This window comes from Cylas formicarius, unplaced genomic scaffold (genome assembly GCF_029955315.1).
Source record: "Cylas formicarius isolate icCylForm1 unplaced genomic scaffold, icCylForm1.1 PGA_scaffold_9__14_contigs__length_23061073, whole genome shotgun sequence".
Taxonomy (NCBI): domain Eukaryota; kingdom Metazoa; phylum Arthropoda; class Insecta; order Coleoptera; family Brentidae; genus Cylas; species Cylas formicarius.
Window position 1 is genome coordinate 16588166 of NW_026844365.1, and position 16613 is coordinate 16604778.

A 16613-nucleotide genomic window follows, 5' to 3' on the forward strand; every position below is an offset into this window, starting at 1 on the left:
CGTTGAGATTTATTTACCCCTTCCCCGTTGATGACGTATCCCGGCTGACAGCTGTAGGTCGCGATATCACCGGCCCTGCGACCGGAAATCTTGAAAACGCCACCGTGGATCGCGGGTGGGTCGGGACACCAGTCGAACAAGCACTGAGGAGATGAATTCGTCCACTTGCCGTCGTCGCCGCAGATTCTGATCTCGTGGCCTATTAAAGTGTAGTTTTCGTGGCAACTGTAGATTGCTCTAGCGCCGTGGGTAGACCTTTGGTCTTTCAAGGTGACGGTGCCGTGGTCCAAGTCTGATAACGACCCGCAGTCCACGACTACAAAGGAAATTGTTAAAGCGGGATTGAGTTTTGAGTGGACTTGGGTTTTACATTTGCAAGTTGGTGCTGTCCCGGTCCAGAATCCATTTTTGCCGCAATTCCGCTTGCCGTCGCCGATCAACATGTGGCCTTCGGGGCATTGGTACTTGATCGTCGACCCCAAGCTGTAGTCGACTCCGACGATGGTAGTGTTGATCAATTTGTCTGGACTGCCGCACGTGGGTGGTACTGAAAAAGAGCATCGCTACAATATTAGGCATGACTTTGTAGTCCCGTTGGGTATTTAACTATACCATGGTGATTAAGGAAAATAGAAAACATATTCTGAATTGAATGTAATAAGATAGATTATTTATAAAATGTAAAATTTATGCAGGTAAGCAGATAAATTCAAACATATTTTCTGAATAAATTGTCTACAAGAAACGAGGAAGGGTATTAGGAATAGTCTGCCACCATCTTGATTTTTGAAACCCGTTTTCTCCCTAATATTCTTATTTTAACATTTAACCCTAGGCTGTCAGCTATTGCGATTACTTGCCTTATCGCAAAAAAAGATATTAAGAAAAAAAAACTACAATGACACGACCTCTTTAAGAGAATCGCTTGTGGTGATCTCCTTGAACCCACAAAAGTTTGTTCCAATATATCCTTCAAAAGATTTCCTTTCGATCGTGATCAAGAGTGATATAAAAATCCACTTGAAATGCTAACGTTGGTGGTTTGAACTTTGCGAGGAAACGGAACCCCACCCTCTTTAACCGACATTGCACTTATCTGAATTAAATTAAAATTCATTAAGGTTATAGTCGACATAGCGAATTAATTAATTAATTTTCGTATCTGTTACGTAAACTGACTTGATCTAGGTAGATACTGCTTCTTGATACAATGGGCCTGCGCAGAACAATACGCGTTTATTACCACTATCACTTATTTATACCCTTATTAACATATCTTATTAGCATACCTCGTTGCATCATATAGTTAGACGGAAACTTTATTCGTTTTTTATTGTTATTTATGAAACCTTAGACAGATATTATCTAACGCGATTTTGAATAAGTAGAAGACAAAAACAATGTGAGCTGACCTTCGCGAGAAAACTTAGAGCGAGTTAAGCGCAAGGCTGTTATATGCTGCTATCACAGCTAAACTTAACACCCATCTCAAGCACTTCTTATTTGTAAAATTCTGACTCTCTCTCTCCCCCCCCCCCCCCTCTCTCCCGCCGTGGAGAGAAGTCAGCTATGGAATTGTCATTTTTGCTGATTTTAATTTTAAATGCTGCATTAGATATTGCTGATAATTACGACATTAGAAATTTTTTAAAAAATATTTCCCTTAAAAGAAATAAGTTGCCTTCTTCCTAATTATGCAATGCAACGTTACTTTACGTTGAGTTCATTAAACCAGTAATTACATTAAAAAAATTGAAATATTTCATTTTTAATTTAGGTTTTGTTATTAAAAAGGATAGAGAACGGAAAATTGGTAGAAAGAAAATTGGTTTGGCTAGCTGAAATACACTAAACATTATCTATAATAATAGTGGTAATAAGATAAGACGTTAATAAGAATAATAAAAATTTATTTGTAATAATACATAAAACAGACATTTTCTGTATACAATTAATTTGTCTAATTTTGTCTAATTGTTAACAAAGTTTAAACAGCTGTTAATTATTGTTGTTTTTGAATATAATGCCCAAACAAACAATTTTGGAAAATGTTGACATACATGCCAAAAAGGCAGCTTCTAAGAGTACAAATATGTTTAGTTTTTCATTGTTAATATATTAAAGGAACTTACGAAACATCTCATCATCTCATTGGTTTTAGTTACTTTGGTAAGATTATACCTTTTTTATTTAAAATACGACACATTTTCCTAGAATCCGGAATGGAAGGTCAGTCAGCAATTTTGATTGAGTTATTAAGTGAATTAAAATTTAAATGTAACCCTAAGCCATAATTAGATTTACGCAAATATCATTACTGCGGGTTATATGTGTCTTTTCTTTATTAGTAAATTTTAGTATCAAAATCTCTTTTATGTGAGTCGCTTGAAAAAATCAAAATAAATTTTGATTTCTGGAAGTGCGATAGCAATTAGTAATAATTAAAAAGTTAATAAAGCAACACTATTCAGAACTGCCAAACTGCCAAATTTGGCCCTTACAAGAAAAATTACACTTGATGATGGTTTGAAAATTAAAACGAAGACGGCAATTTCAGTTTATTCGCCATTTGAGAAATTAGCAATAATAACTTCTCTACATTTACTATTTACAATATACATAAATGACCTTTATCATTTCATGGCCCCAAATCAGTGCGTGATGTTTGCCGACGATACAACCTTCACTACATCTGCTAAGAGTATCGAGGAGTTGTCCGTTAGGGTTGGCATGTTGGAGGACAGGGCTAATGTCTGGTTCGAAAATAATTATCTTAAATTAAATTTAGACAAGACCCAGAGTATTGTGTTTTCCTCCAATTGCTTGGTAAATAGTGGACAGTCCGTCAAGTTGCTTGGCATTAGGATCGATGATAGTCTAAATTGGAAACAACATATCTCAGACCTGAAAAATAGATTGCCCAGCAACATATTCGTTCTTCGACGACTGAGAGGCCTGATAGGAACAAAGACTCTGCTTATGGTCTATTTTTCTTTGTTGCATTCACACTTACGCTATGGTACGGTACTGTGGGGTGATTCCTCAGCTGCTGTGGAGATTTTTAGAATGCAAAAAAGGGCCATTCGAGTCGTTGCTAATATAGGATATAGGGACCATTGTCAACCTTATTTTAAAAAATTCAAAGTCATGCCCCTTCCTTGCATTTATATCTACTACCAGTTATTGGAGATACAGAGAACGAAAGGAAACTTTAGCGCTAATTCCGATTGCCATGCCTATTCAACTCGTTCGGGGGATCTCCTTAGACGGCCTAGGTTTAGACTGAGGAAGTCTGAGAACAACTCTTGAACCTGAAATTGTATAATGTTTTGCCAGGTACCGTGAAAAAGATGAGCAATAGAAAATTTAAACATACTATTAAAGAATTTCTACAACGTCATTGTTTTTACTCCCTGCGAGCATACATTGACACTGTCACTGGTATCGATGCGCTATAAAACTGTATAGTACTGTCTAATTTTGTTTGTATTAGATGTGTGTCTTATGTTATTTATTTATTAATTTGATTTTATTGCACTTGAATACACTTCTGACTTGCTACAATTGTACGTCCCTTTTGTACGAAACGTAGTCTATCTATCTACATAGCTACATAGCACTCGAAGTGCGACAAAAGTGCTCCGGTTTTTTAAAGGAAAGAAGATAATTAGTACATGGCAACGGGAAAATCCTCGACAAATACGACAACAGCGTGCCATTTCTCGCTCTCTTCTTTGATTGAGATAGTCTTCGCATACTTTGTAGCACTGAACGTAAAATCTAAGTTGCTATACATGTTCTCGTTATCTACATACATATAAACAAATGCAGCTGGTTCTAGACTGGGTCATTATTAAAATAACTTGCGAAATCGCGTTCAATAATTAGAAATATGAAAATCGCCGGACCGAAAACGGACTAAACCAATTTCAAATTTATTTCGTTTTCTTTAGAGAAATAAAAAATAGATCGGCCGAGACCGAATGTGAAACGGCGTTGCCCAACGAAACGGCAGCCGTTGCAATTAAATCGCTTGAACGTGCCGAACAAAAGTAAAAGTAAAAATCTAGTGTTGAATTTATAACCTTAACGCCGGGTACCCACTGTTTTGCAGTCGAAAAATACTAACAAAGGGAAAGTATATAGGTAGATTGCCACGTTCGTCGTGTTTTAAAGTTTACGTGGGTCGCGTAATCGACATACCTGCTTGAATTATTAGAAAAAAGAAATTAAAAGGGTTTTAGCGCCACAGTGCAATGAAATTATATTCGGTGTAGACCAAACAAGATTGATTTCGAGAAATCGTGGCAGTGCGAGTCGTCTGCTTCGTACTATGCGCTACGCAGTCTACAACAAAGTCACTAAGCAGCTTTGTATTTTTAAGGCTTTGTGCCCTAGAGGGAAGCATTGTTTTTCTATCGTGCTCCTGCGGGCCACTATGGAACTTTCGCAAAATCGACGTCACTTTATTGTGCATGCACTCTGTATAAAGTGTTTTTCACGTCTCGCCGAACTTCAAAATTACGGCAAATTTTAAAATTTTTACAAATAATAGCGATTTCCAATGATATTTTTCCAAATATTTCGCGAACCCTGTATGATAAATGAAACCTGAAACTCTCTCTCAACACCGTTTACGATATACCGTTCAAATAAAATTATCCCATCTTTAACGGGTTTTCATTTATTGCCAATAATTTACCCACAAAAATGGGCATTTTTAGGATCTTTTAGATTTTTTGCCCATAAACGACACACCCCGTATATAATTCAAACAATGTTCGAAATAGAGGTAATAGCCCTGGATCTTTCATTTCTCCTGGTATATGAATTTTTCCAATAGAGCAAATGGTTTTGCAAAAATACTGAAACCATGGAGTAGAAATGGTGATATCTCGAACAGTGTATCTGATAGACGAATCCCGTAAATACAAAAATTGTGGCTTTTGATGCACTGTACAATATCATTTAAACCAATTGGCCATATTTTTGAGAATTTTGATTTACGGCTAATAATTTATTCTAAAAAAGAACAATTTTCAGGGTCTTTTAGATTTTTGTCTGTATTTGAAAAACCCTGTACATAATCGAAAAAATGCTTGAAATAGAAGATATAGTACCAAATCTTCTGCGTCTCCTGGTAAAATAATTTTGCCGATCAAGTTAATAGTTCTCTAGAAATATTGTTTTTTTCTGGAAGAAAAAATAACAAAAACAAAAATTTCAAAAATAAAAACAAATCTGGGCAAGTCTTGATTGCTCCCAGTTTTTACGGATTAGTTGTGGGTGTGAACTCTAACTTCTCTGCTAAATTTGAAGTCGATAGTTACAAACTTGAGACATTTATTATATTTTTGAATATGGTAAAGAATATCCCGAACACTCTGTACAATATGTGAAAACCTAAAATCCAATAGTTTTAGCTGTCCACACGGACTATATGGTCGCGTGAAAAAAAATGGCAGCTGCAACACAGTCTTCTAGTAAATGTCAATTATCCTATTAAATAATAAATCTCGCGCGTCTTCTGGTTCAAGAATTTTTTGCGGTTTTTAAAAATATTTACCGACCAACCCCCTCCCCAGGGCCCGCCCGCCAGCAACACCCAATTTCAATAGGTTCCGTTAGAGGACTAAACTCTATATTTGTGCCAATTTTGAAAAAGATAACTGCAAATCTCGGACTCTTATCGTGTTTCATAGCGATGTACGAAAAACAGAGGAAAATCAAAAAAAAAAGACAGCGATTTCCTATGGGCTTATGTGCCTCGTGCCCAGTTTAAAAGGAGCACACCTTCAGCTTCCTCACTCAAACCATTCGGAGGTTATTTGCGTTTTTATGGAGCGTCGACAGAGAACAGAGAACGAAGAACGGAGGAACAGACAAAAAATGAAAACGTTTTTTTTTCGCTGATTCCATCGGTACCAACGGCGACGCTGTACGACGCTCCGTTGCCGAGATATAGGTTTCGTTGTCAAGCGCGTATACGCCATTTTTCCAAAGTAACAAGTAAACTGTCTTAAAACCAAAGACGTCATAAAATAAGTTTTGTTTCGGCGCCGCAAAAATTTGAGAAGGAAAACCAGTAGTCTCCCACCCTCTTGAGAAGGATAAAAATGGTTCTAGCCGATGTACCTATTTTTGTTTTTTCAAAATGTAATAAATAGAAGCACAAATAATTTCGAAACCACATTTACAATAAAAATTTTATTCATTATTGACCTATCAAAAGCAGTAAAATATGTGGTAAAACATTCATTTTTGTTATTCCTTTTTAAACTAGCAAGTTATTCTAGGCAGTCCTGTTTAGAGGAGATATTTGCTTTTACGATTATTTAATTAAAATTGAATGATGTCTGTTAAAGGTGTTTTATTTATTCTTTAAATGATTCGTTTTGGTTCATTTTGCACATTTTCTTACTAAGATTCGTTAAAATCTAACACTATTGATTAGTTTACATCAATTCATTAGTGACTGAGTTCGTACAAACCCAAATTTTTAATGAAAAAATAAGTATGATGATTAGTTTTTGGTATAGCTACTGGATCTGCAAACCCTAAAGCAATGATGCCATATTTAGGAAACACTTTGTATAAAGATTCACGCATACCGCAAAATATTTAGTAATTTCTAGAAACTCTGTAGGTCTTTCTACTGAGATTGTGGGAGTTGTAAGTTTTTGTCATTATTCGAAAACTATTAAAGCAAATAAGATACATGAATTTATTTTCAAGATTTTCAAGATTCATGAAAACATGAGCTTTGGATCATTTCGCAACTGCATCGAGGTAAGCATGTACATTATAGTATACTTGAATATATTAATTCATGAATTAACAAAAATCAAAATACTAATTTGATTTTCTGATTATTTAATTAAAATTGAATGATGTCTGTTAAAGGAGGTGTTTTATTTATTACTAAAATGGTCAACTTTGGTTCATTTTGCACATTTTCCTATTTGGATTGGTTAAATTCTAATAAAAATTGTTAGTCTTCATCAATTTATTAGTGGCTGAGTTCATAATAACCCAAATTTTTAAAGAAACAAATTGGTATTCTAAATAATTAGAGCTATATTTGCTAAATTAGGGATAGTTAGATATCAATAAGAAGCCGTAAAGTCGAAATACTTCAGAAAATTCAAACTTCTGATAGCTTGTTTGATTATTTTGTGAGGTCACATCATTACTTTTTGTTTTGAAAATTGTCTTTTTTTAATTATTTCAGAAAACCTGAACTGGTGGCGAGCAATCACAATCGCGTCACGCATAGCATTAATTGATTGATTCTTAGCCTAGGAAAAGCTGTTTATACCGACTCCGACTTTATTTAATACTTACCGTGCTGACAGATCCAATGCAAATAGTCCAGATTGCATCCCACGTCATTCCACAGCCACCCACGACCCCCGTCAAGTACCACGCAGTTTTGCTCGCCGTTGTAGTTGTTGGGTTGGTCTTTGCCCCAAGATGGACGCTGCACCAAATCCCCTGAAAAAAAAATTAACTACCATAATAAGAGTTTTTTCTCAATATGAAAGTTGATGGACGCGATTTAATACTAATTGGAATAGCATTTGTCAAAGTATTTTGAAACCCTTGGAATCTGTAAACCCTCACGCAATGAATGCAATTGTGGAAAACATCTTTTAGACAGACTCAAGCATACTGCAAAACATTTGGTACATTCTAGAACCTCTGGTTTTTCTACTGAGATTGTAGAAGTTATATACTTTGAGGATTAATGTAAAACTCTTGAAGCAAATAACTCCCTAGATCTAAAGTATAAATGTATGAACAATTTTACAAATTACAATTTACATAATATTGTTTGGTTTACTTCTATAATGATACATAGATTTTTCTTCTGATAGGTCTGAGGTTAGCTTACTTTAGTTTAGTTGCCCGAAATTGCGATTTCGTCATAAACCCAATAATAAATAGTGAGAGACAACAATGATTATATTAGGAAGAAATCGCCAGCGTATCGAAGCAAGTGTACATGCCGATTACACGATCACAGGAGTTTTAAACATAACACCTAATGTAACTATATGAACCCTGCCCCACGAAGTAACTTTCCAAGCAGAGAAACTTAGATCAACCTACTAGAGAGGAACAGCATTGGTTCATAGACGAGTCCAAATCCAATGAAGGTGTTGTGAATCAACAGAGAACATCGGAATATAAAAATAAAGATCTTGGTGTATATACCAGCGCAGAATGCTCGTAAAAGAAAATCAATCTATTTACAGATAGCCAGAATGCATTGCAGCCATTAAAATTAATCGAAACATCGGTGCTGATATCCTAGAGCTTGAAGATAAAGGACAGATTAGGTGCAGGTGCAGGTCGATAAAATGGCCGTGCACTCTACAGCTGCCACACATCATAGGTCTTGCCTATACTGATAGCAGACGAAGTTTTGAATCCACCATAACAGAAATGCTGGGAAAAGAAATAATAAACGAGTCAAGTGTGATGAGATCGGTGTTTAAAAAAACTGAATTAAAGTGCAGTGTGAAAATTATTATTTATATTATTGTTCTATTATTACTTTGTCTATTGCTTGAGAACGACTTCAAAACTGTTTCATCGTTATTGAAAAGGGCATATTTTGCTCTAAGATCTCTATATATAAACATAAATATTTTAAATTTAAAATTTCTCAAAAAAATATATGAATCCTGTCACGTCGTCATTAATTTTGTCAATATACAGTCGAACTTCGATAAGTCGAACTGCGATTTGACACATGAAAATTTCGAGTTATCAATAAAAACTACAAATGCATGTACTCTTTTGTGAATGAACATTTATTCATTCATTTTTAATAATGGGTTATACGTTACATAAATGCCCTAATCTCTAAAACGAAAATTATGAAATAGTAGTACATATGTATGTATGTATTTACATAATATATGTACATACAAATGTATTGTATATGTACCCAGTATATATAAACATAGTATGTATGCACATATACATACATATGTATGTACATGTTAAAGTTTACTCTTTCTCTGGAAAAAAGTCAAAGTCATCATAGAGGGAATCGGGTGTATTCACTGGTTTTCAAATAGGAACGCAAGACAATCAACGAATTTTCAACCAATTTGAAGGTGGTTGCTGAGAATCATCTTCCAATTCCTCCTCCATCTTCATCAGTAGGAAACTCTGAAGTAATAATATCCTCATCCACATGTTTAAAATCGTTGATGGTGCCACCTTCTGCTATACCTCTAATGTTTGTCCAAGCTTTAAACTCGATTTCTATGTGGGTTTCCTCTTCACTCTTTTCTTTCAGGCGTTCACTTAGGAAACTCAAGGGAATCTCATCTTCTTCTTCCCATTCAGAATACGGACCAAAACCGGCTTTTTTAAAACAATTGGAAATTGTTTGAGGCTTAACGTCGATATTCCATGCGGTAGTTACGTCGTCAACACAATCCATTAGTGTAATGTTATTGTTTTTGTTTTCTTCGAAACGTTCCATTGCGGTGATGACTGAATGTTTATTTTTCAAAATTGTAGACACTGTACTTGCCGAAATCCCATACTTCACAGCTACATCTTTATTTTTTGAGCCACTTTCCGCTTCTTTTATAACCTTGAATTTTTGATTAACAGACAAAGCTTTTAAAGTACGTCAACAGGGACAGTATTTTTTACTTAATATTAACTAGTAAGTCATACAAGTAAACTTAGCAAGCACAGAAACTGAACTGCTTGCATAGATACGTTAAAAAGACAGGTTAAGATCGGTCGTAATTAGGGGGTTCCCCGAGAAAATTCGACTTATCTAAGTTGGCACCAAATGTTTCGTTCGAGTTATCAAGATTTTCGAGTAATCGAAGTTCGAGTAATCAAGACAAACTAACACGCATTTCCTACTTTTGACGCTATTGCCGACCAATTTAGTTCGACTTATCAAAAATTCAAGTTATCGAAGTTGCCTTAATGTTTGTACGAATGTATAATCGGTCACCAAAAGCTTGTTGTACGTTTATTTTCACTCTTAGAAAATATGACAGAGTGTCCCAAAAAAATAAACTGCATTGCTTGTTCGCAAATTACTTTTTACTGCATCACCCTACTACCTAAGCCAGGTGATAATGGGACATAAGAATATGCGGAACAAAATAATCTAAAACCTAAAATAAAAAGCATCAGATTGTCTGCCAAAAAAAAATCACATCCCAAATCGGTTTCACTTTCCATCACTTGACGAAGATAAATACCGCATAAAACGAGTCGAGGTAATTCTTTAACGGTCCCAAGAATAATTTATCGTTCTTCTAATTGGTCGGTTGCATAACGCCGATATTTACCGTGCGCCTAATTTGTATTTCAATGCGACTGTGAGAACTGTGCTGTCTTAATTGGCAGCAACGATCGGCATCTGATCTTCATCGTCATTGGTAGCATCGTTTATTAGGTATTCGCTGGTTGGTGTAAGTCGATTAGCAATTTTCGGGTCTATTGTTTGATTTTTGCGAAACAGCTGGCCAATTTTAATTATTGTTTATTGCCGGTGTTTGCTTCTTTGTGATCTAAGGGTAAAGTTTCTTTAAATACGTGACATTTTAAACACGACTGATTTATTTCGACAGTTGCAGCTTGAAAAGAATAAACGGCATTGCGTAACTCCGTGTATAGGGTGCGCTATCTAAAAGTCTCTGGGACTCAATTTTCATTAAAAAAAAGTACTGGTAAAAGCCGCTAATATCCAGTACTTTTTACGAATTAAATGGTGCGCATTTGTGCATTTTAGAAAAAAACGCTGTAACTGTTTGCGATGACAAATTTTGTTTTTCCACGAAAATATTTTTAAAGTAAATTTTCACGTAACAATTAACCGTACCGAGAGTTCAACTTATCTTGATAACATTTTAATTGGCTGTAACTTTTTTGTTTTTATAGATATCAAGGCAAAAACAAAAAAAGAAAGTGTAGGGTTAGTAGCCAAGTTTTTTTCCAGAGACGTATAAAACAATATACTATCAATTTTCTGATATATAAGCCTATATCATATTTTTTTAAATGGAACACCCCGTATATTATATATGTGTTTAATAGAATATCTTCTTCCGATTACAATGATGTAACGCACTTTATATTTTAGTTCAGTCGTTTTTTTGTATATAATTTCAAAGACTGCCATGACTGACAAATAAAAATATATTTATGCTTGACATATTAGTAAACAACGTTGATGGTTGATTATTGTCCAAGTCATTATTGTATAAATGGTTTTTCGAGAATTTAACATCCGTGAAAGGAGTTACATGCTTCAAGTATACTTTCTGAATAATAAAAGTGCAACCGCAGCTCGTCGTCAGTATATTAGACTTTATCCAGAGCGCCGAGTTCCTTCAACACAGATATATTCAAGGCTGGCAAAGAAATTTGCAGAAAACGGTAGCGTATTAAATGCTAAAAAAGTATGCCGGAATCATAATGTTTTAAAGGAAGAGAATAAGGCAAACATATTAGAATTCTATGAAGCACATCCAGTTTCCTCTATTACTAGAGTATATGAAGAGACAGGTTTTTCTCGGGGATCAATCCACTCAGTTTTGAAAGAATATGAATATAATGCATTTATATTTCTCGAAACTCAAAAACTAAGTGCAGAACAATGTCAAAGGAGGATGCAGTTTTGTTTGGATTTTCTAAATATACATAATGAGAATAATATTTTTTTAAAAAACATGTTATGGACTGATGAAAGTTCGTTCACTACAAGAAAGGGTTGTAATAGACAAAATATGCGATGTTGATCTTTATATAATCCTAGACAAATACACGAAATAGGAACCAATCAATTAATGCATGGTGTGGTGTCATAGATGGACATATTTGGGACCGATATTTATATATCAAAAGTTAACTGGAGATCATTATTTGCAACTCTTAGAGCACCAAAGATATAGAAGACACTCCTAAATATAACAGCGGCACCAAGGCGGTACCCCTCTCTTTTTTCTTTTCGGGACACAAAAAAAAATCACGTGCACAGAACTCATTGTAATAATGTCGTGGTACTACGGTAAATTATTTCAGAGGCAATCATCAACCAGTTATGAAACAATTCGAAAACGTTACTAAATGCAATTCAAACAATTAGAATGTAAGAGAAATGTGTTCAGGAAAATGGTTGTCACATACAACGATATTTGGAATGGTTAAATAATTTTTTTACTTTGGTGTGTCTTGTCGTTTTTGAGTGTTTTTGTTCTACTTTAATTCGTAAATACTTATTATTGTTGCAGTCAGTTACGGCACCCTTTGAAATTATATAAAAATTTCCTATTTTTGCCGATTTGTCAAAAACGCGTGGACTCAAAATATATAGTGACATCATTGCAATACGAATATGATATTCTGTTAAACACATATGTAATACAGAGGGTGTTCCATTTAAAAAAATGTGATGTAGGCTTATATGTCAGAAAACTGATAGTGTTTTGTTTTATACGTCACTTGGAAAAAAACTTGGCTACTGACCTTACATATTGTTTTTTTGTTTAATCCAGGAAACCAATGCGTAGTAGTGGTGGTCAAATTGACATTTTCACTGTGAAGATGGCAAAAGCGAATTCTGGCGATCTTTCCTAACTATATAGAGTCAGATAAAGGATAAAAAAAGTTACGTCTGACGTCGCAAAATGATATCAATAAATAGACGTTAGAAATCGACAAATAAGAATGCTGTTTTCTGATTTTAATATTGAATGATCCCTGCAAAAAGGACAAAAGGAATAAAAATGTCAGAAAGTTCATCGTTGCCTTGTTTTCTGACTTTTTTTTATATATTTAAATTTCCTGCAATAAACAATTCAGAATTTAAATATAAAAGCACACACCACCGAAAAGCTGACGTACATTAAAAACAAACTTCAAATTTAAATATATCGAGCTCCTTGTCATTTAAAGCCGGTTGTGACTTTTTTCTTTTCTATCTATTCCTTTCCTGGGATTTTCTATTAGAACAACTTGGTCAACTACAACCCCAACCAAAATTTTGGTTATTTTGGGATTAAACCCAAAACCCTCATTCATTTGACTATTTGGGTACTATTTCCCCGTGTTATTATGAAAATAAGTCATCTTGTAGTATATAATTTTCTAGAGAATTTTTTATTTGAAAACGTTTTCCACTTACATTTGCACTCTAGTGTACTTTGCATCCTTATCTGGCCACCCTATTACATAAAAGCGTGTTTTTCTTGAATGGCGCTTGAAGCAAACAATTAGCAACAAATAACAACGAGCTTCGGGCTCGAACGTGTAGGAGTATAGAAATTCTTATTGAATTAAACTAAACCGCTATTCCAGCTCGCGATTTTTTACAACTTTGAAATGTCAGAATCGGGGATTTGGAAAGTAGGTTGAAATTACCGGCCAATAAAAACATTGAGATTAAGTCGCACATGCGCCACCTGTGCGCTAGTCACTGATTAGATTCTTCCAGGTAATTATCTCTCGTTGCGGCGACCAACAGAGTTGCACTGAAAAATTACCAGTTTTATCAGAAAAATGGCGATGATTTCTCCAATCTTATTAATCGCCCAGATGCTGCTTTGGTGCGGTATACGAGGTGTATCGGAGCTATTTATATAGCATTGAATTTCGTGTTTCATTCATCGGTTTATGGGATACGAGACTTCATTTTGCAAACAGACAATGAAATTTGATCGTGCGGTCAAATCATGAGCTTTTAATGAGTTCAATGAAACCGGAACCTTTGGTAATTCGTATGGAGAAATTTTAGAAAATGCGTTTCAAGGTTTTCTATGCGGATGATGTAACAGATCCAGCAATCCATTGCAAAACAATCAATGCAAAGTATGTAAATATGGATGTTTGTGTAAAAATGGGTGTTTCGGTCACACCTTAAAATTATATAAATATAGTACTTTAACTGGTGGTCTCCTCAAGAGGAAATAGTTAAGAACAGAGGCTTATAGGCAGGTCATTTGAGGGTCTCCCCATAGGGTATGAGCAATAATTTGCTTTTCTGTAACATGTTCCTGTGACATTGCATACCTTTGGTATCGTTTTGACTTGCACTTGCTTTGGATTGGAAAATGTATGAATCCTAAGATGAATTTTATGGAAACAAAATGGTAGAAATTCAAATTAAGGTGTTAGAATAATTAAAAAAAGTAACTCCAAAGACAAACTCATGGATGCGTTACTGCAGGATTAGATCGCTGTAATTAGCCCAACAACGATAGTTGCCAAGTAACTACTTAACTGAATTAGTTGCCCTATGGTGCGGATTATCGTGAAACCTAGCCATCTCTAGTTAGTTCCTTAATTGGTAGTGAAATTAAAAGGATTTGGAATTTCTATTGTCTTCATTTACTTTAACGTACGCAGCTTTCGGTATGTTGTGCCACTGGTCGTTATTTTAGAATGCTGCAAACTTATCTACAACCATTTTTTTTTTGTTATTGATGTTATCGGATGGCCTCCTCAAGATCTACTGACGATATTAACCATCTATGGGAGTGCTGCAATTGTAAGTGAATATAGTGGAAAACAGAAAGGATAAAAGAATATGTCTGTGGACATCCATTTTACACAAAGGGGAGCGATGAAGAAATTAAGAATAGAATCGAAATGGTCAGGTTGGCTACAACGAAACCAATAAAGATTTGGTAAGGCCATAATATCACGATAGATACGGTTGATGCAGACGTTGAAGATTGCCGCAAGAGAATTCAAGAATTCGAAATGATCTACTAGAGAAGACTGCTGAGTATACTCAAGACTACTCACTGAATAAACAACACTCTCCTAACAATTATGGAATAGCAAGACTTTTTGGACATGGCAAGATTGCATTAGCATGAAGGTAAATAAGTTTTATTGGTAAAGAGTCGAGATTTCGATTTCTTAGCGTTAAGTTTAAGGGGTTATGGTGTAAGCACTGTCACATCGAATCTAACTAATAATTCATCGTAACTAGCAGATCCAAGTGAATCCTTTAATTTATAATACAATAACAAAAAACTGAGGAATTTGCGCGCACTCAAACTTTTTGTGGTATTCTATCCAGTAGCATGCATTTGATAAAAATAAAAAATAAATGGAACAAAACTATGTTATTAGACACGAATACAGTGGATGCTCCCTGAAAGCAATATATTTGAGGGGAAAACCCTGGCAGTTGCATGCATTGTGAATGATAAGTTAGCAAATGTTATAGTTAGAATGTTTAATAAAACAAAAACTGCAGTAATTATTAATACCACAAACGAACACAATTAAAATTAAATAGTCCGTTCACAAATAAAGCCAGACAGTTAAATTCTCATCTAAGTATTCATCAAATACGGCACCATCTCTCATTGTGGTGGGCGTGCGGACAACAACAGCCACTTACCATTAACCCATTTCCAAGTCCGCGAAGTCAGTCCGGGTTCTTTCTGGGCCCCGATCCATACCAGCTGCGTTTTCAACATCGGCTTTCTTCGTTCGAGTTCGGCGTACAGGTACGATGTCTGACCTGGACTCATGCCGTGAACGAGGTCGCCGTTGTGGCCTTGGCAATAGGCCCTCGCTTCCTGGAACGAGCCGCCCCTGGTCACGCCGAACTCGTAACACGTTTGAGCGAACGCCGCAAGTTGAGCCTCTTCAGGGGAATTTTTGGGAGCGCAGCGATCCACGGAGAATTCTGGAGGACAGGAGAACCGTTAAAAACAAAACGCAATATCTACAGGATTAGTAAAAAATACCGCCTAAATATCAACAGAACCGTTAAAGACGGGAGTATGAAATTCGAAATTCTGGGCATTCGGGATCGGCACTGTGGTTTTGTTTTATTTTCTTAACTTAGTAAGACGTCAATTTTCCAAAATGTTAACTCTATTAGTTTATGAAACATTTTAACACTGCATTTTCGGTAAAGAAAACCAGAGCGCTTAAATATTTTCAACACCATCAGAAATGCACTTGCGAAATTTGGTGTTGGTAGGTTTCCGACCATTCGATATTGAAAAATGATATCCGCATTGTTGCCAAATTTCTCAGTTTGTCGATGGCTCAATCGCTTCATATATTAAGTGGAACGCTCCATATCTTTAAACTCAAGTGATTAATTTTCCGTAAAAAAATTTGCTTAAGCTTCTGTAAGAGTGAGGTTCTCAGTTGATATCTGCAAATCGACTAGAAAGTAAGGTTTCAAGGTTTGTTTTGGTCCTATAAATGGAGCAAAATCTAATTTGATTTTGTTGGTTTTTTTTCGGCCAAAATCCTACTCGGAGCTACTGTTCGACCCAGAAAGTCAAGTTTAACATTGATATCTACAGGCTTGATGATGTTCTCGTTGCAATAAACGGCGGACAAGTGGGGGACAGCCCAAATGAGCCCAAAAATATTTTTTATCTTTTGAAGCTTGGTGATAGGCGTTAAATTTGTCATCAATGAATATTGTGCACCTTTAGCATTTTTGAAGATATTTATGTTTTCCTATACTTTTTACTAGCTTTACTTACTAGATTCTGTCTTATTTGTCTTCAAGACAAATTGTTAAATACTAATTTAGTATTTCAATTATACATTAATTTTGTTTCTGATCCAATATCCAATGATTT

General features: G+C 35.3%; 1 protein-coding gene across 1 annotated transcript in view; it reads right to left on the bottom strand.

The window, feature by feature from the left end:
* LOC132707597 (sushi, von Willebrand factor type A, EGF and pentraxin domain-containing protein 1) overlaps nucleotides 1–16613 on the bottom strand; it is a 74180-nt gene that overhangs the window by 12487 nt on the left and 45080 nt on the right. Inside the window, exons 5-8 of the mRNA XM_060679504.1 lie at nucleotides 15404–15694; nucleotides 7345–7494; nucleotides 371–547; nucleotides 18–316 (exon numbers count right to left, since the gene is read on the bottom strand). Of these exons, the coding sequence (XP_060535487.1) occupies nucleotides 18–316; nucleotides 371–547; nucleotides 7345–7494; nucleotides 15404–15694 (917 nt within the window). The remainder of the gene's footprint in view (nucleotides 1–17; nucleotides 317–370; nucleotides 548–7344; nucleotides 7495–15403; nucleotides 15695–16613) is intronic.